Below are 27,799 nucleotides of genomic sequence, written 5' to 3'. Positions count from 1 at the left end.
TAAAAATAAAAGCCATAAAGAAAATAATAAAAGGAACAGAAATAAAGTGTGTATGCACTGAAAAATATTTTAGAGAGGGTGGGCAGGGAAAGCCTCTCTGAACAAGTAACATTTCAGGTACAGACCTGAAAAAACTGCATGTACAGACAATGACATGTAGCAATTTATTATCAGTGCACTATAGAACATAATTGTTAAGCCACAGTGTACATTTACCCCCTCCAAATCAGCACTTAGACCGGTTTAAATAACTTTAGGTCACAGATTGACACTGTAATTGACCTGGATTCAGTACAGTATTTTGATATGAGCACAGCATATAGATTCATATAGTATTTTGATATGGGCATAGGATCTGGGATCAGATAACAGAAATAACAGAATGCTCTGTTGTCTTCTAGATATGTAATCTTGGGCTAGCCTTCTTGGGCTTCAGACCTTTATTTACAAAACGTTGATAAGAGTAGCAATTACTCACTTCCCACTCCAGGTTGTTGGAAGAGTTGCAAAGTGTTTTATGCAAGGTCTGGCACAAAAGGATGTATATTTATTAATATTTACATTGCTATCACACATATTTGTATGACAATGCACCGCTGCAGATGGTGCAGGGTCCGACATGTAGTAGTGGACTGATCTACAGAGGAAAAAAGAAACCTGTCCTTAAAGGGCTCAGTTCTAATGGAGGGGACAACAGTTAATATCAAATAATAATTATTATTTTAATAAAACAGAGGTAGAATATGATGGGAACATAGAAGAATGATACTGGCATGACTTTCTTCCAAGAATGCTAAAATATTTCTGATAAAAAGTGCCAGGGCGCTGAAGCTACTGATAATTACTTCATATAAAATTTGTCTCACCACCTCTGTGACAGGGGGGCCAATAAAGTTCTCAACTTACTTTTTCAGGAATACTGTCTTTGACCCTCTAAAGGAGATCAAATACCCTACTTCTTTACGTCTATAAAATCCATCTGCTTTAGTGTAATTACTACTTCAATGTTTACTGATTACTAATAGGGTATACATAGTAGATCTGGAATGGAAACCAGAAATATGGAGCGATAAGGGCATTGTATGGTGGTGGTGGTGGTAAGGGAATGAAAGGGTGGGGGGGAATTTGCATTAGGGAGGCCTATGATCTCTCAATAGATAACCAAGCACGCTTCCTTTATAAATGTGTAATAGCTAGGCAGGGATGCTAACATTTACTTAAAAAAAAAAATTAGTTAAATTTATATCCAAGGCAGACTCAAGAGGTATTTCATCACAACAGTTATCACTAACTGTTTATATAATTACATAAATCATTGTATAAGCTAGGGATTTACTTCAATCCCCCATGTTTATCTTAGCACCCAAAACATGAGAAAACTTTAGAAAACTAAAAAAGGACACAGCCATTTTTAATTCTTCATTGGAAGCCAGAAGATGGGGATGGAGGTTGGTGAAATCAAGACATTTCCCAGATAAGAAATATAATGACTGATAGGACAGAATAAGGGACTATAGATAATACAGAAATAAATTTTCAGAGCTGAGAGGAAAATAAAGAGCGAGCATGGGTGGGTTCTAGAGTGGGGGATAGGGACAGGAAGAGGGAAAGAGAGAATCTTAAGTGGGCTCCATGCTAGGGCTCAATCCGATGACCCTGAAATCATGACTTGAGCCAAAATCAAGAGTCACATGCTTAACTGAGTCATACAGAAGTCCCTAGAAACTAAGGAGTCTAACGCAGTTCCAACTGATTTAAAGAACTCCTGAAGCTTTTTATTCCATCTTTTCTACAGCTTGACTTATTATTTTGCTTTTAAAAAAGCAATTCCTGGGGCACCTGGGTGGCTCAGTGGGTTAAAGCCTCTGCCTTCGGCTCAGGTCATCATCCCAGAGTCCTGGGATAGAGCCCCGCATCGCATCGGGCTCTCTGCTCAGCAGGGCGCCTGCTTCCTCCTCTCTCTCTGCCTGCCTCTCTGCCTAGTTGATTTCTCTCTGTCAAGTAAATAAAATATTAAAAAAAAAAAAGCAATTCCTAAATAAGTCAGAAAAAAATGCAATTAAATAGGGTAAAATTTCTAAATCAGTCTGGTTACTTATAATGTTAGTAAAAAGGTTTCATGAATGACAGAACAGTAATTTTCAGTTAACGTTTTGGTATTATATTACTTGGTCTATGGTACACATAATTAGAAAGGATCTGAGGTGATCACTGTTTCCACTCACACTTCTCAAACTTCAATATACACATGAATCATCTTTGGATATCGTAAAATGCCAGGTTTTGATCTGATTTGTCTGGGATGGGGTTGAAATTTTACATTTTCAACAAGTGCCCTAGGATACCAAATCTGCTCGTCTGGGAACTACACTTTGCGTAGCAAAGATCTAATTAGAGGCTCTCAGCGTATAGTATTCAAAACTCTATCAGAGGATCTATGGGGTGTCTCTTTTCCAATGACATATCTGCATTAGACCAGATTTTCTTTATACATTTCAACCAAATAAAAAATATTGTAATTGATTTCACACAGAAACAGACACAAGAACCCAACTGTCTTCTTTCCAACCAGACATTAAAGACAGTTGCAAAAATGTAAAAATGCTGTTCTTTTCACTAAATCTTTAAAATTAGTTTTGGGAAAAAATTGTATTTTGCGAAAATGTTATTGATGTCAACATATATTGGGCTTTTTCTGTTATTAATCAATACATTATAAAATTTGGTGTTAATTTCTAATATGGTAAAATAGATATAACACAAATGAAAGCTCTTTGGGGTCTTCAGTAATTTTTATGAGTATAAAAGAGTCCTGATAAAAAGAGTCTGACACCACTGAGCTAAATCATTCAAGTCTAGTAGCTGCTATCTTAATCTCCTCAAAAGATTTTAATGGATAGAATCTCAAACCCCTACAGGCCTTTGTAATGTTGTATAATCTTATCAAGTTCTTTATCATCAATTATGATTTTTCTTCCTTTTTATTTAGTCTCCTCTAGGTTAAAGAAAACAATTGCTGAGCTCCTCCCTCTTTTAATTAGCATGTAAGTCCCTTCACTCAAGAAATCTAAAGGAATAGGTATCCCTGCTTTTTGAAAGTTTGTATTATGCCACTTTGCTTTTATGAAAGACCTACATTAGTACTTGTTTTCACGAACCAAAAGAAAACCAAAGAGAACTTTTGCTTTTATGAAAAAGGGCAAAAAGTGAAAACAGAATTCAGGGCTTATTTTGCAGTGAGCCAGTAAAGACACAGTACATACCCTGAGCAGCAAGAATGGCAATGCCAAGCTCCGTCGCCTGGGAGCTACATTCAGCATCAAGATACTATAGCTTTGAATTATGCCTATGAACACCTGCGCTTTATCTTGACTTATTTTATGTGTTTGTTAGCAAGATATGTCCTAAGGTATTAGAAAAAAGCCTGAGAGTGGTTATTTTCAGGGTCTGAGAGTACTCAAAATATTTTAATATAAATTCTTTCACTTTATGCCTTTGCAACTAATAAAAGATTGCATAGGAATGCTCTGCTTATGGATAGTGAAGGAAACCTATAGCTCTTAAAAGTGAAAACGATGGGTCTCAATCAGAAAGGTTTCATGAATCAGGAATTGCCTGAAACATTTGAGGGTTTTTTTTTTTTTAAGATTTCATCATTTACTTGAGAGAGAGAAAGAGAGAGACAGAGTGTGAGAGCACAAACAGTGGAGAGGGAAAAGCAGGCTGCTCATCGAACAGGGAGCCTGTTGTGGGGCTCAATCCCAGGATCCTGGGATCATGATGTGAGCCAAAGGCAGCCACCCAACTGACTAAGCCACCCAAGTGGCCGGAAACATTTGAGGTATTAATAAGTGAAATTACGATCTGGTTTTCCCTATGAAATCTCAGAAAAGAAAGTGCAAGTGATCACAGTGTTAAAAAATAATGGTGACATACTTCAACAAAATACAGACCTAGCCTCGTAACGGAAAGAGTTACTTATAAAATAGTTGTTTAGAAATTACAACTATGAGGGGCGCCTGGATGGCATAGTTGGTTAGCATCCAACTCTTGGTTTTAGCTCAGGCTGTGATCTGATGGTCCTGGGATGAGTCCTACGTTCAGCTCCACACTCAGCACAGAGTCTGCCTGAGTCTATCTCCTTCTGTCCCTCCTGTTCGTTCTCTCTAAAATAAATAAATATATCTTTTTTAAAAATTACAAATAAGACATTTGAGAATCAATGGAAAAGTATGTGTATAGATGGCTTTCTTAAATACACTTCATATCCTGGAATTTTGATTTTTTCTAATTATTAAAGTCATTGTTTCCAGCTCTATTTGTACCAAATAGTTTTACTCATCCTATAAAATGTATTGCTTTTATATGTGTATCAGTTTCTACTTGTTATGATTCAATTTCATTTTAGGATAATTTTTTTTTTTTTATTTGACAGACAGATCACAAGTAGGCAGAGAGGCAGGCAGAGAGAGAGAGGAGGAGGAGGCAGGCTCCCTGCTGAGCAGAGAGCCCTATGTGGGACTCGATCCCAGGACCCTGGGATCACGACCCGAGCCGAAGGCAGAGGCTTCAACCACTGAGCCACCCAGGCGCCCTCATTTTAGGATAATTTTGTTACTACTTCAAAGGTGGCCTTATGTTTCATTCCTCTTTTGCAAGGTAAATTCAAACTCCCAAACCTACACAATGTCTGACCAACTGTATTTGGGATTCCTCTAGTTAACAATCATTTATTCTTCAAAATATTACTAAGTGCCTACAATGTTCCATATGCTATGCTATCAACAGAATATGTATAAACAAAGACTTGATAAATCAGGCTCTGGGACATTATATATGTCTTTTAAGACATTATACATTTCATCCTTTCTGTTCCCAGTCCCTCTCCAGAAGGGACGGTAGCTATAGGTTCAAATGGTTTAACAATGAGAAAAGGAGGAAGAAATAAAATTTGCTGAACATAACAAATGTGGTACAGTTATACAATGGAATATTATTCAGCCATAAGAAAGGATGAAATGCTGATGAAAAGAATGAAATACCTGCTACAACATGGGTAAACCCTGAAAACACTGTGCTAATGTTTTCAAAGCATAATACAAAAGATGTAATAGAAAATGTGTAACACAAAAGGTCCTATATCATATGATTCCATTTGTAAGAAATGTCCACAACAGGCAAATCAAATCCAGAGACATAAAGTAGATTAGTGGTTGATAGGGCCTCAGTGGAAGGGAGAATGGAGAGTGACTGCCAATGGGTACAGAATTTCTTTTTGGGGGTGATAGAAAGGTTCAATATGAATATATTAAAAAACTGAATTGTACATCTTAAACTAGTTAAGTGATAAATTTAAGGTATGTGAATTTTTTTTTTTAAGATTTTATTTATTTATTTGACAGAGATGACAAGTAGGCAGAGAGGGAGGCAGAGAGAGAGAGGGGGAAGCAGGCTCCATGCTGAGCAGAGAGCCCGATGCGGGGCTTGATCCCAGGACTCTGGGATCATGACCTGAGCTGAAGGTAGAGGCTTTAACCCACGGAACCACCCAGGCACCCCCGTATGTGAATTTTTTCTTAAAACATGGTGAAAAACTGAAAACAGGCTACATACTATACTAAGAATATGGAAAAGTGGTATTGGTCTTTTTCAGTTCTATTACATTAACATGAAAAACTCATTTAAGAAGGGGATTTTGAGCTCGGATCTGCATCTGCAAAAAAAGATACATTTGTTAGGGGACCTGGGTGGCTCAGTCATGATCCCTTGAGACATTTTCAATATCAACCTTGATTTAGAGAAATAATAAGTAAGTTAATTTGCAAGATTAATCAGAGAGACTTAATCACTAAGTAACAGAGACAGCCCAGTCAATACCTATTTCGAGTCTCCAACAACAGGTTACAAAACAGCAGAGCCATTTTCTGCTGGCACATAACAAAATTTACCCCCTTTTCAAAAGAGAAATATTATAAGACCAACAAAGGAGGCTGGTATGTTAAGAGTGCTTAAATACATGGCTATCTAATGTGTATTTCATCTACCCAGTCTGTTTGATATAAGAAAAAAACATTCAGGGACACCTGGGTAGCTCAGCTGGGTAAGCATCTGCCTTCAGCTCAGGTCATGATCCCAGGATCCTGGGATTGAGTCCTGCATCGAGCTCCTTGCTCAGTGAGGAGTCTGCTTCTCCCTCTGCCTGTCGCTTCCTCTGTTGTTCCTTCTCTCTCTGACAAATAAATAAATACCAATTTAAAAAAAAATTATCATTGTTGTCAAGTAAATATTGGCTCATAAACCTTTGTGTTTAAAATCCAGAATGATCCCTCAAGCAGATGTTATTTCTAAGACCAATACCAGTAATAAGTATGGCCCCTGAAAAAATGCTTATATGTTAAAACCTCTTATGTTTTCATCACAGAATTAAAGTGATAGTTCTACTTTTGAGAGAGAGAAGAGAATGCCCACAAATTTTCAGAGCTAATAATTTAAGTAGCTACTTGCTTGCATTGAGATTCTCTTATCTACTATAAGCACAGAGGTAAAAAGCATTCTATTACAGGAACATTACTGCCACTTTTACAGATTAGTTATTATTTACAGAACTCTTCAGTGGAGAATTTTTTCAAAAAGTTCTGTGACATGTGTTTAGAATAGCAGTCAACAATTTTTTTCTGTTAGGAGCCCAAACAGTACATATTTTAATATTTTGGAACGACACAGTCTGTTTCAGTTACTTTGCCATTGTCATGTGTGAAAACAGACAAAGATAATACAGAAACAAATCAGTGTGGCTGTGCTTTATTACTTTATTTATGGACACTAAAATGCCCACATGACATGACCTGCTTTTCTTCTTTTGATTTTTTCCCCCCAATCACTTAAAATGTAGAAACCGTTCTTAAGTCACGGGTTATACAAAAATAGCCAGCTAGATCTGGCCCATGGTTCATAGTTCACTAATTCCTGGTTTAGAGTATAATAGAATGAATAAAAGTAATAGGCTTTAAGTTAGTAAATAAAATACACAAATCATTCCATATGCAAATTTATAATTTTATAGCCTTAAAATTTAAAGTTATATATTTAATCTTATAATCAAAATTAATGATCAAGATCCATCTTAAGATGATATATATTTACAATGATATATATTTACAATGCGTATTTATTCTGTATTATTTATTTTCATAAATGGTAAGTGAAAAAGAACAACTTAGCTTAACTGAATTCTAATTTATAAAGGTGTCTTATGACACCGAGCCCGGTCTTAAAGTACTGCAGTCATTCTCCCAATGCTCAAGTATAGTCTAAGTTTTCCTTTCTTCTCTAATCCTTTGTTTCTTTCTTTTCCCACTTCTAAACTCTATAGATATACAAATTATAGATTTCTCACAGGCAACACTATTAGTCTCTCCCTACTTAACATCATTTCCCAACCTGTTCAAACTCAACTAGGTACCATTCTTTTATGCTTCCATTAAGTAGCTATCCCTAGAATAACTGTTTATATACCATATGGTAACTATCTGGCTTGTCGTTTCTCCTTCCCCTAACAAGTTCTTAAGAGACAAGGATTTGGGTTTTACTTAAGAATATTCAATACCGAGTATCTAGAAAAATACCTGGAACAGAGTAGACTTAAATATTTGCTGGGAGCACCTGGGTGGCTCAGTGGTAAAGTGTCTTCCTTCAGCTCAGGTCATGATCCCAGGGTCCTGGGATTGAGCCCCACATCGTCGGGCTCCATGCTTAGTGGGAAGCATGCTTCTCCCTTTCCCACTCCCCCTGCTTGTGTTCCCTCTCTCGCTTTGTGTCTCTCTCTCAAATAAATAAATAAAATCTTCTAAAAAAAAATTTGTTGGATGAACGCATGAACTATTATGGGTTGAATTCTTGTCCTCCCAAAAGATATGTTAAAAGTCCAACCCTCAGTATCTCAGAATCTGACCTTATTTGAAAACAGATCATTGCAATTACAAGTACAACCCCAGAGTGGGGAGGGCCCTTAATACACTCTGACTGGTGTCCTTTTAAGAAGAGAAGACATAGACAGATGAGGAAGGACCACCATGTGAGACAGACACTGAAGTGCTGCAGATGCAAGCCAAGAAATGCTAAGGATCGCTAGCTAACCATCAGAAGGTAAGAGGAAACAAAAAAAGTACTTCCCTCCACGTGTCAGAGACCATGACCTTGCTATAACCTTGATTTTGGCCCTCTGGCCTCAGAATTGTGAGACAATAAATTTCTGCCGATTTAAATCATCCAGTTTGTGGCCCTTTGCTATAACAGCTCCCTATGCTCAAATACTTGGTGAACCAATTTATACTTCAGGTGTATACAGTTTCCTGTGTCTCTCTATACCTCAAATCTCAACTCTTCCTTGAAAGTTAGCTAAAAAAATTAATGTCTGGATGTGGTAAGGTATCTTAATGTAATATGATACAATAGATGACTAAATTCACATATTTGAATTCAAAAAAGGATTTGACAGGACCTATGAAAAGAAGTGGGTCAAAAATTTAAAAAATTAATTTAAAAAAAAGGTAGGTGGTTCAAATTTGTTTTAGTATAGTATTTTGTCAACTAGTCTGTCATTTCTAGCAAAATCAGGAGTTAATGAAAGGAAATAAAATCCCAGGCAACTTTAAAAAAAAGGGCAAGTTACCCTTAGGAAATGTCATAAATAAATAAATAAATACATATATATAATTCACTTATAAAATTACTTATTATTCCTATATTTAATTTTTTAAAAAAGATTTTATTTATTTATTTGACACAGAGAGAGAGATAACAAGTAGGCAGAGAGAGGCGGGGGAAGCAGACTCCCCGCTGAGCAGAGAGCTCGATGTGGGGTTTGATCCCAGGACCCTGAGATCATGACCTGAGCTGAAGGCAGAGGCTTAACCCACTGAGCCACCCAGACGCCCTTCTATAGTTAATTTTTAAAAATAAACTCTTATTGGTTATTTCACTGAAAAAGTTGAGAACTATGTGTTTATCTTCTCTTATACAGATTGTGTAATTACCGTGGGAGGGGAATATGACATATCAAGAGATAGGTCTTTTTTTTCACATTAGAAAATTACCAGAAACCAACCACTACCCAGTCTTTTGTTTTTTCAACTTTATCCCTAAATTCTGTTCATTAAACTAAGAGTCAGCCTTTTTTTTTTAATTCTTTCTCATAAGTAAAGCATATACCCATACTTGCCAAGTCTTATGTTTTTTTAAGAACTGTATTTGCAGATTCAATTATCTTGTATATAGAAAATCCTAAGGAATCTACTAAAAAACTATTATAAATTCAAGTAAATTTGTCAGTTTCAAAACTCAGTATGCAAAAATTAATAGTATTTGTAATGTACAATCAAAAACTGAAATAAAAAACTCAATTCCATTTATAATAGAATCCCCCCCAAAATACATTATTCAGGAATAAACGTAATTAAAGTAGAAGACTTATACTCTGAAAACTACAAAACACCACTGAAAGAAATTACAAGAGATCTAAGTAAATGGAAAAACATCCCATGTTCTTGAACTAGAAGACTCAGGATGGTTGTCATGTGTCAAAACTCATCTACAGATTCAATGCCATATTTACCAGATCCCAGCTGAACTACAAAAATTGACAAGCTGATTCTAAAATTTATATAGAGTTGCAAAGGACCAAGAAGAGCTGAAACCTGAAGAATAAATAAAAGGACTCACACTTAACGAATTCAAAACTTACTACAAAGCCAAGACATACAGATCCATGGAACAGAATTGAGGGTCCAGGAGTAAATTCACGTGCCTATGGTCAACTGCTTTTCAGCAAGGGTGAAATCATTCAATGGAGAAATAATAGTCTAGACATAATAGAAATCTAGAAATAATAGTTGGATAGTTGTCACAAGCAAAAGAATCAAGTTAAAACCCTTACCTCACACCACATACAAAAATTATCTCAAAATGAAATAAAGATCTAATTATAAGAACTAAAACTATAAAACTCCAAGAAGAAAACACACAGGGGTAAATGTTCATGACTTGAGGTTTGGAAATGGATTCTTAGATATGACACCAAAAGCATGAGAAAAACAAAAGATAACATACATTAAACTCGGCCTCATCAAAATGAAAAACTTTTGTGTCCTAAAGGGCACTAGTAATATAATGACACTATTAAGAAATTACAACTGGGGTGTCTGGGGTGGCTTAATCAGTTAAGTGTCTGACTCTTGATTTCGGCTCAGGTCATGATCTCAGGATCAAGAGACTGAGCCCCGTGTCGGGCCATGCACTCAGCATGGAGTGTATTTGAGATTCTCTGATTCTCTCTGCCCTTCCCCCTGGCTCTCTCTCTCAAATAAATAAATAAATCTTTAAAAAAAAATTCAACTGACAGAATGGGAGTAAATAATTGGAAATCATCTATCTCATAAAGGATTTCTATCCAGAATATACGAAGAACTCATACAGCTCAGTAATAAAAAGACAAATAACCCAATTAAAAACCAAGTAAAGGATCTGAATAGTCATTTTTCCAAAGGAGAAAAGACATACAGTTAATAAGCTTTTATCAGCATACTGTAATTAGAAATGTTTGCTTACACATTTATCTTCTATATCGGAGCTAGTTTTCTGAAGACGGAATATATATGTTATTCATCTTTAATTATCTGATGTCAGGCTCTGAACTTGGTATGTAGCATGTGTTTGCATGTGAGACTTATTTTATATTTGAGATAGTGCTAAAGGTAAAGACAGAATTAAACAGAAATACTTTGTAAAGATAAGGTTACAAATCTTAAAGAAGAATATAAAGCAGTAAAAATAAACAGCAAGCACCTATATATAGTGCTTATTGTATACTAAGCACCATTTTAAATGCTTTATATTAATTCAATTTTTGAACTCCTAAATAAAATAATCAATTACAAATAAAACGCTATGATTGAGATCAGTTAAGAAGCCTGGAAAAGGTGAAAATCATTACGTAGTGAAGCCCATCAGATAAAATTTTGTGGGGGAAGTCTGTTAAATCCAGTATAAAAACTGACTGGATAGCAAAAGAGCATGCATACAAGGTAAATAGCATGTACAAATGGAGAGGAAAAAAGGAAAGGATGTGGCAGATGTGCAAGATAATAAAGAGGACTGGCAGGGTGCCTGGGTGGCTCAGTGGGTTAAAGCCTCTGCCTTCAGCTCGGGTCATGATCCCAGAGTCCTGGGATCGAGCCCCGAGTCGGGCTCTCTGCTCAGCGGGGAGCCTGCTTCCTCCTCTCTCTCTCTGCCTGCCTCTCTGCCTACTTGTGATCTCTGTCTGTCAAATAAATAAATAAAATCTTTTTAAAAAATTAAAAAAAAAAAAATAAAATAAAAAAATAAAGAGGACTGGCTTGACTAAAAAAGGTGTTTAGACAAAGATGAAGAAGAACGAAGATTATAGTAAGAATTTGTACATGCTTTCATAAGCAAACTGGTATCATGAAAGCTTCTTATACCAAAAAGAAATAGCAAGGAAATTCAACTAGTTCAAGTGAAGCAGAAAAACAAGTTCATAATGTTAACTACTTCAGGATGGCAGTGTAAGGTGTGAATTAAGTAAGATATGAAATCAGAGTTCTGACAATGGGAATGAAGGACTATACCTAAGAGTTCTTCTGAACCAAGAATCTGATAAATAGCATCTGGTGAATAGAAAAACAAGGAATCAAATATACTTCTTGAGGTTTCAAGAATTCTAACTAAAATGCGGGGAGGATTTATTTATTTATTTTCTAGATAAAATACAGGGGTATTCATTCCAGTGACTATCCCATCCTATTCCCCAAAGAAAAAAGGGATAATGTAAATTATTAGGCATTGGGGGAAAACTGGGGAATATTGAACTTGGGATATAGATATAGAACTCAGATATCTAACAAGCAAAGCAGATGAACTTTCTAAGGGCAAAGTAGAATAGTGATTAGGATACTCATCAGAATTATCTGAAGGCTAAACAAACTACACTTACTACATTTCTCTTGCCCTTGCCCAGCCTGAGAAAAAGAAAGTAGGGGGCAACAGCTGTAGATTAAGAGACATACAATAAAGTACCTTCTGTGGACCCTGATAGGTCCTATTTTGAACACTGACTGTAAACAGACATCTCTGAAACAATGGGAGAAATATCCTAATAGGTGAGGGTATTCAGATGATCCAGAAATTACTGTTAGTCTTAAACCCTTGTAGTTACTTATAAATGATTTAATAAATTCATAAATCAATTTTAAACCACTTAGGGAAAGGTCTGTGAACAAAGCAACCTGAGTAAAAGCATTATTTTTAACTCAGATAATATGTTTTATGGTCGGAGGGAATGAGAACTTAGAAGAATAAATTAGGGTTTGAACAGTAGTAATGAGAGTATTTTTAAACATAATATATCTCAAAATAAAGCTTTAAGTGCAAGGAGAATCCAGAATATACTGGTACTTCTTTGATCTTTATTTTTGCTCTCACTAAATCAGATGCAATAAAATCTCTCAACTCCTTCTTCCCCCAGCGACTGAGTATGCTTTCTACTATTGCTCCCTTTTGCATGGTTCAATGATATCCAGCTTGGCATTCCTTTTTTTGGTGTGACTTAAGCTCACTAATCAATCAGGGTAAGACTTACACTGGTCACTCGACGGTAGATCTGAGCAGCATTTTGGCATTCTGAGTAAGGATATTCAGATGTGGCCATCTCAAGCATGCACATCCCAAAAGCATAAACGTCAACAGATTCATCATATTTTTCCTCATACATCTCAGGGGCCATGAACTCTGGGGTACCTTAAATTAAAAGAACAATTTAGACTCAATGTGAGCAGAGGCTACAGATGTTACTCACCTGGGGGAGAAGCAGAGGGGTTGACCTGTGAGATAGAAGCAAGTGGAAGGGGAGGGAAGAGAAGAGAGAAGAGTGGTGGGGGCAGGGAAGAGGAAGAAAATCTTAGTTTCTTCCACCAAATATGTCAGAACTTCTGCTGCATGGCCTTCATAAAAGAAACCAGGACAGGGTCAAGTGTTTATTTATTTACTGTTTCAAATGGATTACTGCTATACAATGTCAAAATAGAAACTTGGATAATAGAAAAACTGATATAATTCATAATGAAAACAAATGCAAGGAAAAGTAAGAGACGAGCAAGAAATAAAGAGGATACAATGGCATCTACCAGTAAGACAAGATGGGTTAATAAAGATCAAAATACTTGCCTGCCCCCTGCTGTATGGTAGTTGTAAGGTTGGTATTTATAGCTAGTCTTTGGCCATTAATTCCACCTGATCAATTTCACTTTTAAGGAGGCCTTGCATGAAAAATCCAATATTCAATATGTTTTTTAAAAGAAAAAAAAAATGTAATGGTCTATAAAGGCCACTCACCAGAACCCTTTCTTTACATACTTACCATACCACCTGCAGTACACAAATAAGTCTACTGCAGATAACAAAAAATACAGTGAAGGACATCTTACAGATCTTACAGACAAAAAACAAATACACATAAATGAAGAACTCAAATACAGACTGAGTTACAAGCACAGAGTATGTGATCCCACAGACCAGGTTTTCCAATGGTTCCAAAGAAATTAAGTCTGGATACCTCAAACTGTAGGACATTTCCAAGAACAGGCTTACATAGCATGGTTTAAACAAAAAAAAAGGCGGGGGGGAAACTCTCTTGAGTTAGAGATTTTTAAGGAGTCAAAGACAATCAAAGAAATGTTTCCTTTTCCTATAAGGAAGACAAAAAGGAAATTCAGCTTTAAATAACTCTTTCCCAATTCTTCTTGTTAATCTATTTTAAGAAAATCTAAAAATAGTATTCCAAATCCAAGTCACATAATATTCCATGGAGGACACTATTTTAGAAGAATGTACAAATTACTGGTGTTTTATGGTTTTCTCTTAATACATAAAATTCCAGCGTACTTAAAAATTAATGGTTTCCTTGCTGTCACCAACTTTGGGGGGAGAATAGAATATCTGCAAAGATTTCAAATTTTCAAAGTGTCATATCCTCTTCAGAGAGTGAAAGGTTATCAAAGTAATAAGCATTAAATTATTTTTCCGGCTGCAACTCTATAACATATAGTTGAAAGTCTGAAAGGACAGGCTTGTTCTTGGATCAGTGATTCTAAACAAGGGGTGATTTTGTTACCCAGGGACATTTAGTCCAGAGACATTTTTGGTTATAACAACTGTGGGAGAGCTGGAAAGGAGATGTGCTCCTGGCATCTAAATAACCTTATAATGCACTAGAAAGCCCTTACAACAAAGAACTATCCAAATGTAAAATAACACTAGGGTTGAAAAGCTCTGTTTCAGATATATCTTCTGAAGAGTAGGAGTAAGAAAAGTTAAAACCAAGTACTCAGAATAAACTCATTTTCACATTTTAAAATAAAGTCTTAACAGGTAGATACTTTTGAATACATATAATCTAACACTTCTTTAGAAAGTAAACTACATATAAATTCAATTTCTTTCATAAGAAAGTAACTCTATATGTATTATATAGTAATTATTATACAGTACTTATATAAATAACTACATAATTAATATATATCAATGGAATGACCCAGTAAGATTGATAGTTACATAAGGTTTTGTCAACAAAATTCCCTTTACTTCTCTTCACATAACTTTATAAAACAGTTAGTCTTCCAGATGATTCCAGAAGCATATAGAGAACTCCACATATCATAAGTAAAACTGATCACTTCCTGAGTTCAAGCTAGGAATTTTCGAAGGCTTATTTCACATAATGAAAATTCTAACAGGGTCAGGTATCAAAATAAAAGGAATATCAGAAAACCAGTTAGGATGCAAGGTACACCTGAAACATACCTATTACACTCTTGGCAAAAGAAGCCCGCTTCAGGGTTGCCAGACCTAGGTCTCCAATCTTGACTGAGCCTGTAGGGCCAGTGATAAAGATGTTGTCACACTTAAGATCTCGGTGAATAATAGGTGGAGTTCGAGTATGAAGAAACTGAAGTCCTTTAAGGATTTGACGGCACCAGCTTCTTAGAACTTTGATCTTCATCACCTTAAACCTTTTCAGGTACCTAGAAAAGGCAAAGTATACCAAACAGGTTATCAATGATATGAGTTTACTGCTTTGAAGAATTCCATTAAATTCTAGCATATCTGAGATGGGAATATCAAATTTACAATATTAAGATTCAGTAACCTTAAAAGTTAGTGATACTTTTAACAAGGCTAAAGATGAAAGAATAACAAGTGGTTGGTAAATGAATTCTAATAACAAAACACAAAAAACGAATTCCTTAAAACTGGATCACTACTAAAATAGTTTAGAAGTTAAGAGATAGAAAAATAAACAACAACAATTTTAAAAAAGCTAAGGGGTAGAATTTGACTTCTGGTAAATGGTGAAGTAATTCTTACTGGACACAGATATAATTATAAACCGTAGTAAAAAAAAATATAAAAACAACCACTTCAAGGCTCTTGAGAGCAATCAAAATTAGGCATGAATTGAAAGGGAGCTCACATGAGGGAAAAAGGAAGCACTGCTTGAGCTTCCTATTTTCTAAATCTTTTCAGTTGAGGAAATGCTCTACCCTGAATGTACAGATCAGCTCAAGTCTAAATAGAAGCCTGTAGCCTTATTAGCTGAGAAACAGAAAAAGTTCAAGATGACCACAGCAGCTAGAACAGTGCTGTCCAAAAGAACTTTCTATAGTGACAGTCTGTTCAATATAGTATTCACTATACAAATATAAATTAAAATTTAAAATTCCATTTTTCAGCTGCATTAGCCGCATTTTAAATGTTTAACAGCCACATATATCAAGTGGCTACCATTTTGGATTGTACAAATTATAAAACATTTCCATCACCACATAGAGTTCCAGTGGACAGCAGAGATCTAGAAAGTAAAGGAGGGAAATCCCAGAAGGGTAGTACAGAAGGGGAGTCCCAAATCCTGAATAGTCATTCTGCCCAAATCTCTTTGAAGATAATAAAAATGTTCTATACCTTAATCGGATTTTGATTACATGAGTGAATATGCCTTTGTCAAAATTCATAGAACGATATCATTATGACTAACTACACTTTTCATTGTATTTAAATTTTACTGTAAGGAAAAACAAAGCATATAAATATTAGAACTTTAATGAAATAAGCACTTGAGTGTTTACACGTGAAGCATACTGAGGTCTACATCTTACTTTGAAATAAATAAAATTAGGAAAGATAGGGAAATGATTAGATGGACATATGTGGTAAAGTAAATGCAGCAAAAATTAATAATAGAACCTAGGCAGTGAATATGTACATGTTCATTGGTAGTTCTTTCATTTTTTCTGTATAACTGAAAAATTCTAGGAGAAAATTTTGGGAAAAAGTTGAGTCTGGCTTCTATCTCTTTCACATTTACAAAATGATCAAGTATATAAAATATAACAGATAACTATATATTAACCTTGTAACTTATAATTCCATTAAATTTGTTTAGAATCACTGGAATTTTCTATGTGAACAATTACATAACCTGCAAACAAGGGCAGTGGTATTTCTTACATTCCCATCTTTATGCCTTTAACTAGTTTTCCCTGCGTTTATGTCTTATTTAATGGGTGGCCCTATGAAACGATAGTGAATGTAAGTGGTTAAAACAAGTATTCTTGCTTTGTTCCTAATCTCAGGAGCAATGGTTAAGTTTGACATATTAGTTATAGGTTGGTGGATGTTGTTTAGCAGTTGGAGAAAGTTCCCTACCATTCCTAGTTTGGCTAAGAGTTTTTAGCCATAAATAGATAGATACTGAATTGGCAAATACTTTTTGACATATTTTGAAATGATCATATGCTTTTCACCACTATTCTGTTAATGTGATGAATAACATTGATTCATTCAATGTTAAACCAACTTCGTGATCTTGGGATAAATCCTCTCTGGTATTAATGTATTGTAATTGCTGGCTCCAATCTGCTATTATTCTGTAAAAGATTTTTAGATCAATATTCATGAAGAACATTGTTCTTAAAATTTCTTTTTCCATAATATCTTAGATTTTGATATCAGTGATATCAGTGTTATGCTGGCTTCATAAAATGAGTTAGACAATAATTGTTCCACCTCTATATTTTGAAAAAATTCAACACAGTGTATTTTCCCATTTTTATTAAGATAAAATATACATAAAATTTACCATTTTAAAGTGACACTAAGTAATTGATACTGTTATGAAATCATCACCACCAACTATCCCCAGAACTCTTTTTATCTTAAAAAACTGAAACTTCATACCCATTAAACAATAACTCCCCAAAGCCACCTTCCCTTAGGTTCTGGAAACTACCACTCTTTCTGTTTCTATGAATCAACTACTCTATGTACCTCATAGAAAGTGAAAGCAGTAGTGGTATGTGACTTTTTGTAACTGGCTTATTTCACGTTGCATAATGTCCTCAAGGTTCACTCGTATTACAGCACGTGTTAGAATTTCCTTGCCACTTAAGGATTAAAAATATTCAACTGTGTGTGTGTAGACCGACAGGTACGCGCGCGCGCACACACACACACATTTTGCTTATCCACTCTTTCCTTGATGGACACTTGTGTTGCTTCTTTTAGCTAAATAGTGATAAAATAATGGTCATGAACTTTCTAAATTTGACAAAAGACATGAATCCACATATCTGAGAAGCTCAACAAACCCCAAGAATACATATAAAGAGATTCAGATTCATATATTACATTCAAACTGTTGAAAACAAAAGACGAGAGAATCTTGAAAGCAAGAGAGAAGCAACTCATCATAATCAAGAGATCCTCAGGAAGATTGTCAGCCAACTTCTCAGCAGAAACCAGAGGCCAGAAGGCAGAGAAATGACATATTTAAAGTGTGGAAAGGTGTGTGTTGGGGGAAACCTGTCAACCAAGAATTTTATATCTAGCAAAAAATATCCTTCAAAAATAAAGGCAACATTAAACAAAAGCTAAGAGACTGTTACTAGTATATCTGCCCTACAGGAAATGCTAAAGCAAGTCCTTGAGGCTGAAATAAAAGGACACTGGACAGTAAACTGAAGCCATAGGAAGAAATAAAATCTCTGGTAAAGGTAACTACACAGCTAAATATAAAAACAAGTATTAATGTGTTTTTGGCTTGTAACTTCTCTGTTCATTTCCTACATGATTTAAAAGGCAAATACATAAATCAATAATTACAAATCTGTATTAATGGGGATACAACATATAAAGATGCAATTTGGATCTTTGCAAAATCTGCAAAAACACAAAAGAGGTGCAAAGCTGTATAGGAGCAAGGATTCTGAAGCCACTGAAGCTAATCTGGTAACATTTCAAACTAGAGTGTTAGAAATTTATGGTGTTAATTGTAATCCCTAAGGTAACCACTAACAAAATACTTTAAAAATATATACAAGGGAAATAAGAAGGGTATTAAAATGGTTTCTTACAAAAAAAAATTTTTTTAAGCAGTAATGAAGGAACAAAAAGGTGTCAACACATAAAAAAAAAAAAACCCAAATAGCAAAAGTGCTTCCTTATCACCAATTACTTCAAGTATAAATGAATTAAATTTTCTAATCAAAGAGAGGGCTGAATGGAGATAAATATGATCCAACTACATGTTGTCTACAAGAGACTCACTTTAGATTCAAAGACCCACACAGGTTGAAAATGAAAGGACACAAAAAAGATATTCCATGCAAATAGTAACCAAAAGGGAATAAGGTGGTTATATTAATATCAGACAAAATAGACTAAATAAAAAACTGATACGAAAGATAAAGAATATATATTGATAAAAGGGTCAATTTGTGAAGATTATAACAAATATAAACATAATACACATCAAAAAGAGTTCCTAAATACATGAAGCAATTACTGACAGAATCGAGAGGAGGAGTACACAGTTCTATAGCAATAGTTGGAGACTTAATAGCCCACTTTCAAAAGTGGATAGACTGAGGCGCCTGGGTGGCTCGATCATTAAGTGTCTGCCTTTGGCTCAGGTCATGATCCCAGAGTCCTGGGATCAAACAATGCATCGAGCTCCCTGCTCCGAGGGAAGCCTGGTTCTCCTTCTCCCACTCCTCCTGCTTGTGTTCCTGCATTTGCTGTCTCTGTCAATAAATACAATCTTTAAAAAAAAAAAAAAGTAGATATACCATCTAGACAGAAGATCATTAAGGGAATAGAGGATCTGAATAATAAACCACCTAAACATAAGAGAAATATATGGAACATGACACCCAACAACGGATGAATACATATTCTTAAAAACACATGGAACATTCCCTCAAGAAACCTCCCAACAAAGAAAAGTCCAGGACTACATGGTTTCACTGTTGAGTTTTACCAAACATTTAAAGGGAAACCACTAATTCTTCTCAAACTCTTCCAAAAAGTAGAAAAGGAGGAAACTCATCCAAAAAGTAGAAAATGACTTCATAAGTCATTCATCTGCCCTGTCAGCAAAGACACCACAAGAAAACTACATACCAATATCTCTTATGAATATAGATGCAAAAGTCATCAGGAAAACATTAGCTAACTGAATCCAACAACACAGTAAAAGGATTATACACCACGTACAATTTATCCATGAAATGGAAGTATCCGTCAACATTAGAAAATTAGTCAACATAATACACTTTCGAACAAAGGTAAAAAGACAAAACAAAACAAAACAACAACCTCATGATCATCTCAACTGATAAAGAAAAATAATTAGATAAATTCCAATACCTTTCCATGATAAAAATACTCAAACTAGGAATAGCAGAGAATATATGATAAAGAACATTATGAAAAACCCGAACCTTACATCATACTCAATAATGAAACACTGAAAGCTTCCTTACTAAGATTAGAAATAAGACAAGGATAACCACTGTTATCCAACATTGTACTAGAAGTTCCAGCCAGAGCAGCTAAGCAAGAAAAGGAAATAAAAGTATACAAATTGGAAAGGCAGTAAAACTATATTTGTAATGCCAAGATCCTATATAAAGAAAATACCAAAGAACACACACACCCTCACAACTAGAGTTAGTAAAACAATTCATCAAAGTTGCAAAAGTGCAAGATCAACATACACAAATTAGTTGTGTTCCATACACCAACAATTAACAACCTGAAAAGGAAATTAAGAAGACAATTCCATTTTGCAAAAGCACCCAAAAGCATAAAATATGTTGGAATAAATTTAACCAAGGAGGTGAAAGACCTATGCATTCTAAACTAGAAAACACTGTTGAAAAATTAAATAAAACGTAAAAACATCTTGTGCTCATGGATTGGAAAACTTAATATAGTTAGTTAAATGGCAATAATAACCAAAGTGACCTATAGATTCAATGCATCTATAAATATATTTAATTCTATCTACAGATAGAGTCAAAATTCTATCAACCTTCTTGCAGAAATGGAAAACTAATTCTCAAATTCACATGGAATTGCAAGGGCCTCAAATAGCCAAAACAATACTGTTCTTAAAGATTTTATTTATTTACTTGAGAGAGAGAAAGAGAGAGAGAGAGAAAGTGAACACATGCAGGGGGAGCAGCAGAGGGAGAGGGAGAAGCAGGCTCTCAACTGATCAGGAAGCCTGACGCAGGACTCGATCCCAAGACCCTGGGATCATGACCTGAGTTGAAGGCAAACCCTTAACTGACTGAGCCACCCAGGCACCCCTAGCCAAAACAATACTGAAAAAGAAGAACAAAATTGGAAAACTCACATTTCCTAATTTGAAAACATATTACAAACTACTGTAATCAAAACAGTGTAGTACTGGCTAGGGACAGATATACAGACTAAAAGCATAGTATCAAGAGCCCAGAAATAAACCCATACATCTATGGTTAAATGATTTTTGACAGGAGTACCAAGACCATTCAAAAGGGCTAGAACAGTCTCTTCAACAAATAGTGCTGGGTAACTGGACAACCTTGTGCAACAGAATGAAGTTGGGTTGCACACCTCACACATACACAAAAGTTTACTCAAAATGAAACAAATGTAAATGTAAGAGACAAACCTGTACAAGTTTTAGAAGAAAGCTTAGGGGTAAATCTCCATGATCTCGGTTTTGGCATTAGATTCTTAGACCTAACACCAAAAGTACAAGCAAGAAAAGAAAAAAGTAAATTGGACTTCATCAACATTAAAAACTTTACGCATCACAGGAAGTAAAAAGACAACCTATAGAATGGGAGACAGTATTTGCAAATCGTATTTCTGGGAAAGGCTTACAGAATATATAAAAAACTCTTACAACTCAACAATAAACAAACAAACAAAAAAATTAAATTGAACAGAGATTTGTTCGAAGACATGATGGAATAGACATTTCTCCAAAGACAGATAAATGGCCAATATGCACATGACAAGTTGCTCAACATCATCAGTCACTACAAAAATCCAAATCAAAACCACAATGAGATACCATGTCACACTTGGTAGGATGGCTATGAAAATAATAAACAAGTGTTGGCAAGGACATGGAGAAACTGAAACTCTTATACATTGTTGGTGGGAATGTAAAATGGCTTAGTCACTGTGGAAAACAGTTTGGTGGTTCCTCAAAGAGTTAAATATAAAATTAACATGACTTAGCAATTCCACTTATAGGCACACATCCAAAAGAAATGAAAATATATACTCAAAACTTATACACAAGTATTTATAGCAGGACTATTAGTGATAGCCAGAAGGTGGAAACAAATGTCTCTAAGCAAGTGAATTGTGGTATACCCATGAAACAAAATATTATGTAGTCATAAAAAGGAATGAAATACTAATATGTGCAACATCATGAACCTTGAAAACATTATGCCAAACACAAAAGGCCCCATTATTTTATGACTCTATTTATATGAAATAGCTTGATCAGATAAAACCAGAGACAAAAAGCAGTTAGTGGTTGCCAAGGGCTAGGATTAGGGGGAAATGGGGAGTTGCTTACTGGGTTTGTTTTGCAGGACTGAAAAGTGCTAAAGAATAGTTGCACAGCAACATGAATGTATTTAACATTATTGAACTGCACACTTAATAATGATTAAGATGGCAAATTTTATGCTATATTTTTTAAAGATATTATTTATTTGAGAGAGAGAGAGAGAGACAGCAAGAGCTGGGGGGAGGGGCGGAGGGAAAGGGAGAAGCAGATGTCCAGCTGAGCAGGAAACCTGAGAGGGGCTCAATCCCAGAACCCTGGGATCAGGACCTAAGCTAAAGGCAGACATTTAACTGGCTGAGTCACCTAGGCACCCTGCTACGTTTTTTAATCACAGCAAAAATTCCTATCCATGAATTGCAGAGGTCAGTATAATTCTTCATCTTGCACATGGAGAACTGAGGCCCAGACATGGGGAGCTAGTTGACCCAAATCACAGCTAGGCAGAAACAGAGCTAGGAGTAGAACTTACCATTCGTACTCTGTCTAGTGCTTTCTACTATACCCTCCTGCTCCCTTAGCTCTGAGGCTCGGAAACAGAAACAATGATGGGGAAAGAGAACTTTAAGCTTATAAAGAAAAATGCCAGGAACTTAGATGGTGTGCAATTAAAAGGCCAAAGATTTATCTGATCTGAAGAGAAACCAGAGTATTGATGGTGTGCAATTAAAGAGTAAATACACCGCATGGGAAGGAAAATGGAGAATAACTACTTAATGAGTACAGTGTTCCTTTGAGGTGATGAAAATGTTTAAGAACTTGATAAATCATGTAGTGGTTATACAACACTGTATAGACAAAATATCCATACCTGAATTGTACTTTAAAATTTTTAATTTTATGTTGTGAATTTCATCTCAATTAAAAAAAATCTAGCTTTATTTCTATTTCCTGAATCAAATTTTCTAACCCATATTAATTTTCAGGTATGGGTGTCAATATAAGTATTAATAAATATGCAGAACAAAGGTAGAAACCTAAAAAGTCCGAAAAGCATGAAAGTTGGAACCAACTCCCATCCCTTTTGCCCCTTTTGCTTCTCTAAATGCTACCAATATTCCTAATTATTCTGTATTCTTCTAGTATGAATATGGATTTGGTTCTCTGTTATAGTCAACTTTATTAAGCACTGTGAAAGAAAACAACTTAATGTCCTGCTATTCATTTGAACTGCTAACAAAGTATTAACAAGAAGCAGCTTATAGGACTTGCCTTCATGGCTGTATGAAAGTCATATATAACTATATGAAAATATGGGTTTGTTTTAAATCTACATGCTTGGGTGGGGGGTGCGCCCCGGTGGCTCAGTTGGTTAAGCATCTGCCTTCAGCTCAGATCATGACCCTGGGGTCCTGGGATTGAGTCCCACATCGGGCTCCCTGCTCAGCAGGGGAGCCTGCTTCTCTGCCTAGTGCTCCCCCTGCTTGTGTGCTCTGTCAAATAAATTCTAAAAATCTTCGTTTTTAAAAGTAAATCTATTTGCTGAGAACTAAATACACATCCTCAAGTCCTTCCTTATTCTCTTGATTCTTCTAGAATGATAATTAAATCTAATGTCTTCTCACTCCATGTCTCATGTTGTTTTTGCTTTCTGATATTCACATTTATCCTTTTTAGTTCAATTTAGTCTGCTGTTTAACCTAATCAATGAAGTTTTAATTTTAAGGATTTTTTTTAAGGATTTATTCTTATTTCTAAAAGTTCTTTGGATCTTTTATTACTACATCTGAACTTTTTTTTTTTTTTTTTTTTTTTAAGTAATGCCTACACCCAGCATGGGGCTAGAACTCATGATCCCGAGATCAAGAGTTGTGTGTTCTACCAACTGAGGGTCAATTCCACAGAGGCTTAGCCTACTATGTTAACCCAAAGTCTCTCAATAAACTTTTTAAAACAAATAAAAACAAATTTAAAACAAATGTCAGAGGGTACTCATAGGGTATGCCCCAACAGATTATTGACAGCCCACTAAAGTACCTAAACTGGTGAAAAGAATCTCAAGGTACAGATATACACATAACTAATAACCACAATTTTAATTCATTCAAATAGTTTTTAAATTTCAGGCATAGTGCTAGAGAGCACAATCTAATGGAAGAAAGAGATATATTAACAAGCAGCTTGGATGATGAGGATAAAGATGTTACCATAAATATTGGAGAAGCTGAGTGGGGAAACCAGAATTTGCAGGAGGGAAATAATCTGTTGGCTTTTCAATATGTTAATCTTGAGCATCCAAGAGCACATCCAAGTCATTACATCCAAAAGATACAAAACTGTTTCAAATATCTGGGATGAATTAGCTCAGTAGTATTAACTAAAGAAAGTGGTAAAGAATGAATACATACCAAAGATACAATTTTTAAAAGTCCAATTCCTCCACAATAAAAAATTTAAACCATATAATTTATAGTCCATTTGACCCTGGAACAACATCGGTTTGAACTGTGTGGATTTACTCACATGCAGACTTTTTATAGTATAGTACTGTAAATGTATTCTCTCATGATTTTATTTTCTCTAGCTTAATTATAAAAATATAGTATATAATACATATAATATACAAATAGATGTTAATTGACCATTTATGTTATCAGTAAGGCTTCTAGTCAACAGTAGGCTACTAAGCAATTAAGTCTGAGGGATTTAAAAGTTATACTTGGATTTTCAACTACATGGAGGGTCAACTGTCCCTAACTCTCACATTGTTCAGGGTTGACTGTAGTTTTCTCACTGTAGTTTCCTCTCTGAGTACATGTAATCTGAGAGACCTGGGATTCCAAAGGCAAACTCCCATTCCTAGTTTAAAACTCTTTTAGGGAAACGGAATACCTTGTTGGGAATTGTTCAAATGGAGAACAAGAAATTTCTGCATTTGACCTGCTTTCGTGAAAGAAATGATGAGTCTAGCTATTTCGGCTTTAATTTCTGATACTAAGGCAAATGGATTTATCTAGCAATAACTGTCACAGTATCATTTGAATCTGACATAATAATAGTTGCACAGATGCAGCAATAACTACTGTCCAATACAAGGTGATAAAGTAAATGGAGTAAATGGAGAAAGTAAATAAGCTTCAACCTCATTTAAACCACTAGAGGGCCACATTGTCACATGATTTCGTGATCCCTCAGCTGCTGCTCAATTTTAGAAGTGCAAATCAACATGATTTAAAATAACTAGGTTTATTCTGTAATAACTTATTTTAATATTACTATTAAATAATTATCAAATTATTTTATACACCAGAGGACTTAGTGGGCAAGAAAATGTCCTACCAAGAGTTGGAGGGATTGTTCCCTCCTTGGTACGCTCGGCCAGAAAAGCAGGACTGATAAAATACGACATGAGAAAATTCAAGTTCTTTCAAACTTCTTGGTCAACTTTTATAACATTGATAGACTTACGTTTTAAGTGTTCCAGATGTCATAAGTTCAGTCACCAAAACAATGCACTTCTTCCCTTTTACTGTGGACTCCCAGGAATCATAGAATCGAACAATATTGGGATGCTGAAGACCCTTTAACATTTCAGCCTCTTCTTTAAATCTCTGCCTCTCAGACTTTGTTAATTTTCGATCCTAAAATCATGAACCAAAACAGAATGTGGTTTAAAATAACAGAATACCAAGCCACACAGCCAAATTTAAATGCTGTTAAGAGTACACTTATCTTGATAAGAAATGTATAGAACTGCTGAATCATACTGCACAGTTGAAACTAATATAGCACTATATGCTAATTATACTTAAGTAAAAATAAAATAGTTTAAATAGGGAAAAAAAAACCCACCAAAAAATGAAATCTTGCCATTTGCAATGATGTGGAGAGAACGAAAGGGTATTATGCTAAGTGAAATAAGTCAGAAAAAGACGATTATCATATGATTTCACTGATATGTAGAATCTGAGAAACAAGACAGAGGATCATGGGGGAAGAGAGGAAAAAAGGAAATGGAACAAAACCAGAGAGGGAGACAAACCATGAGAGATTCTTAATCTCAGGAAACAACCTGAGGGTTGCTGGAATGGAAGAGAGTGGGAGGGATGCGGTGGCTGGGTGATGGACACTAGGGAGGGTATATGCTATATGGTACCTGCTGTGAATTGTGTAAGACTGATGAAATACAGACCTGTACCCCTGAAACAAATAATATATTATTTATTAATTTTTTTTAAATGGGGGAAAAACAAAGAAAAAAATCCACAAAAATAAGTTCAAATGCCAAACGTGTACTAAATTACAATGATCGATAATGTTTAAAACAGGAATGCTTTAACATTAAAGTTACTAATAACTAATAATTCTTCAGCCTTTCATGACTGTGAGAACAGGGTAAAGTATACTTAAGAAAACTGGATTATAATGTCGTGCTTGAAATTATTTCAATGTCTTTATGTTAACATGTGCCTCAAATACAGTATCATTTTGTGGCTACAGTTAACTTACCACTTCTAAAATATGATTTATTGCTATGCAATATATGTAATTTAATAACATGGAACAAGTATGAGATTTTGGAGGCAAAAAGATCTAAATGTAAATTCTAGTTCTGTCTTTGCTTTGATTAGAATTTTCTTTAAGAAAATATTAAATAATCTATTAGGTATGTTTTCATCACGTTTAATCACCTGGCACTTCATAGGTGATGTGATGTTTCTGAGATGAACTGGGGTAAAGCACTTAATTTGTTGATCTTCCCTTGACAAGGTCCCATATACACATACTCTGAATTATTCTGGATATTAAAATTCAAACTATCTCTGTCACACTAATATTCTGTCAAATCAAGCAATACATATTTTAACAAAAGATTCCAGGCATACAATAAAGTAATGTGTCCATCACACAGTTAAATAAACATAGACATAATTAAAAGCCCCCTAATGTGTAACAAGATTGTCCTTCCCATCACTACTCCTTACCCCTGAATAACTACTAGACTGAATTTGGACATACCACTTCCCATACAGGTTTTTATACTTTGTGTTAAAATGTTAAAATTTCATAAAATGTTACAGAGTATGTTTTCTTTATTTTTTTAAGATTTTTTTTTTTTTGACAGAGATTACAAGTAGGCAGAGAGGCAGGCAGAGAGAGAGAGAGAGAGATGAGGAAGCAGGCTCCCTGCTGAGCAGAGAGCCTGATGTGGAGCTCCATTCCAGGACCCTGGGATCATGACCTGAGCTGAAGGCAGAGGCTTTAACTCCACTGAGCCATCCAGGCTCCCCTAGAGTATGTTTTCTTTAAAAGGTTGTTTTTTTTACTCAGTATTGTCTGAGATCACCTGTGATGATATACCAGGCACTATAAGGTACCCACCATATTATTATAACTTGGCTTTGTTCATCATCACTGTTACACAGTTACCTGTTACCTAAATATATAATAATTTATATCATCTCCTATTGATTAATCTTTAGGCTAGTCCCCAATTTTTGCTACTATAATATTGTAGTGGTATTACAATATTAATCTCTTGGCTATACATTTAAATGTGTCTCTAGGAAACAGGTTCTTAACTTATTACAAAGCTAAAGTAATCAAAACAGTGTGGTACTGGCATGAGGACAGATATGTAGACCAAAGGAATAGCATTGGAAGTCTAGAAATAAGCCCATACATCAATTATGAATATATATATCTGAGAGTATTCAGTAATCCTATGATTTTTGTCACCAACAGCCCTAGATATTTTGATATCACATAACAGTGGTCATAGATTATCTCAAAATATCATTTACATTAATCATTACTTTGAAATTGACAATTAGATCTTTCAGTTGATCTGATTAGTACACTAACAATGCT

At 35.1% G+C, this 27,799-nt stretch overlaps 1 protein-coding gene across 1 annotated transcript in view; it reads right to left on the bottom strand.

Annotated features, from left to right (window-relative positions):
- Positions 1-25,589, bottom strand: part of LOC116863079 (serine/threonine-protein kinase WNK1-like) — a 38,706-nt gene extending 13,117 nt beyond the window's left edge. The window contains exons 1-3 of the mRNA XM_032850575.1: positions 25,397-25,589; positions 14,875-15,095; positions 12,656-12,813 (exon numbers count right to left, since the gene is read on the bottom strand). Coding sequence (XP_032706466.1) covers positions 12,656-12,813; positions 14,875-15,095; positions 25,397-25,518 — 501 coding nt within the window. The 5' untranslated portion in view covers positions 25,519-25,589. The remainder of the gene's footprint in view (positions 1-12,655; positions 12,814-14,874; positions 15,096-25,396) is intronic.
- Positions 25,590-27,799: the final 2,210 nt, after the last annotated feature.

This window comes from Lontra canadensis, unplaced genomic scaffold (assembly GCF_010015895.1).
Source record: "Lontra canadensis isolate GAN:19392208 unplaced genomic scaffold, GSC_riverotter_1.0 scaffold509, whole genome shotgun sequence".
Taxonomy (NCBI): domain Eukaryota; kingdom Metazoa; phylum Chordata; class Mammalia; order Carnivora; family Mustelidae; genus Lontra; species Lontra canadensis.
Note: the sequence above shows the minus strand (reverse complement) of the source record. Positions and strands in the feature narration are given on the sequence as shown.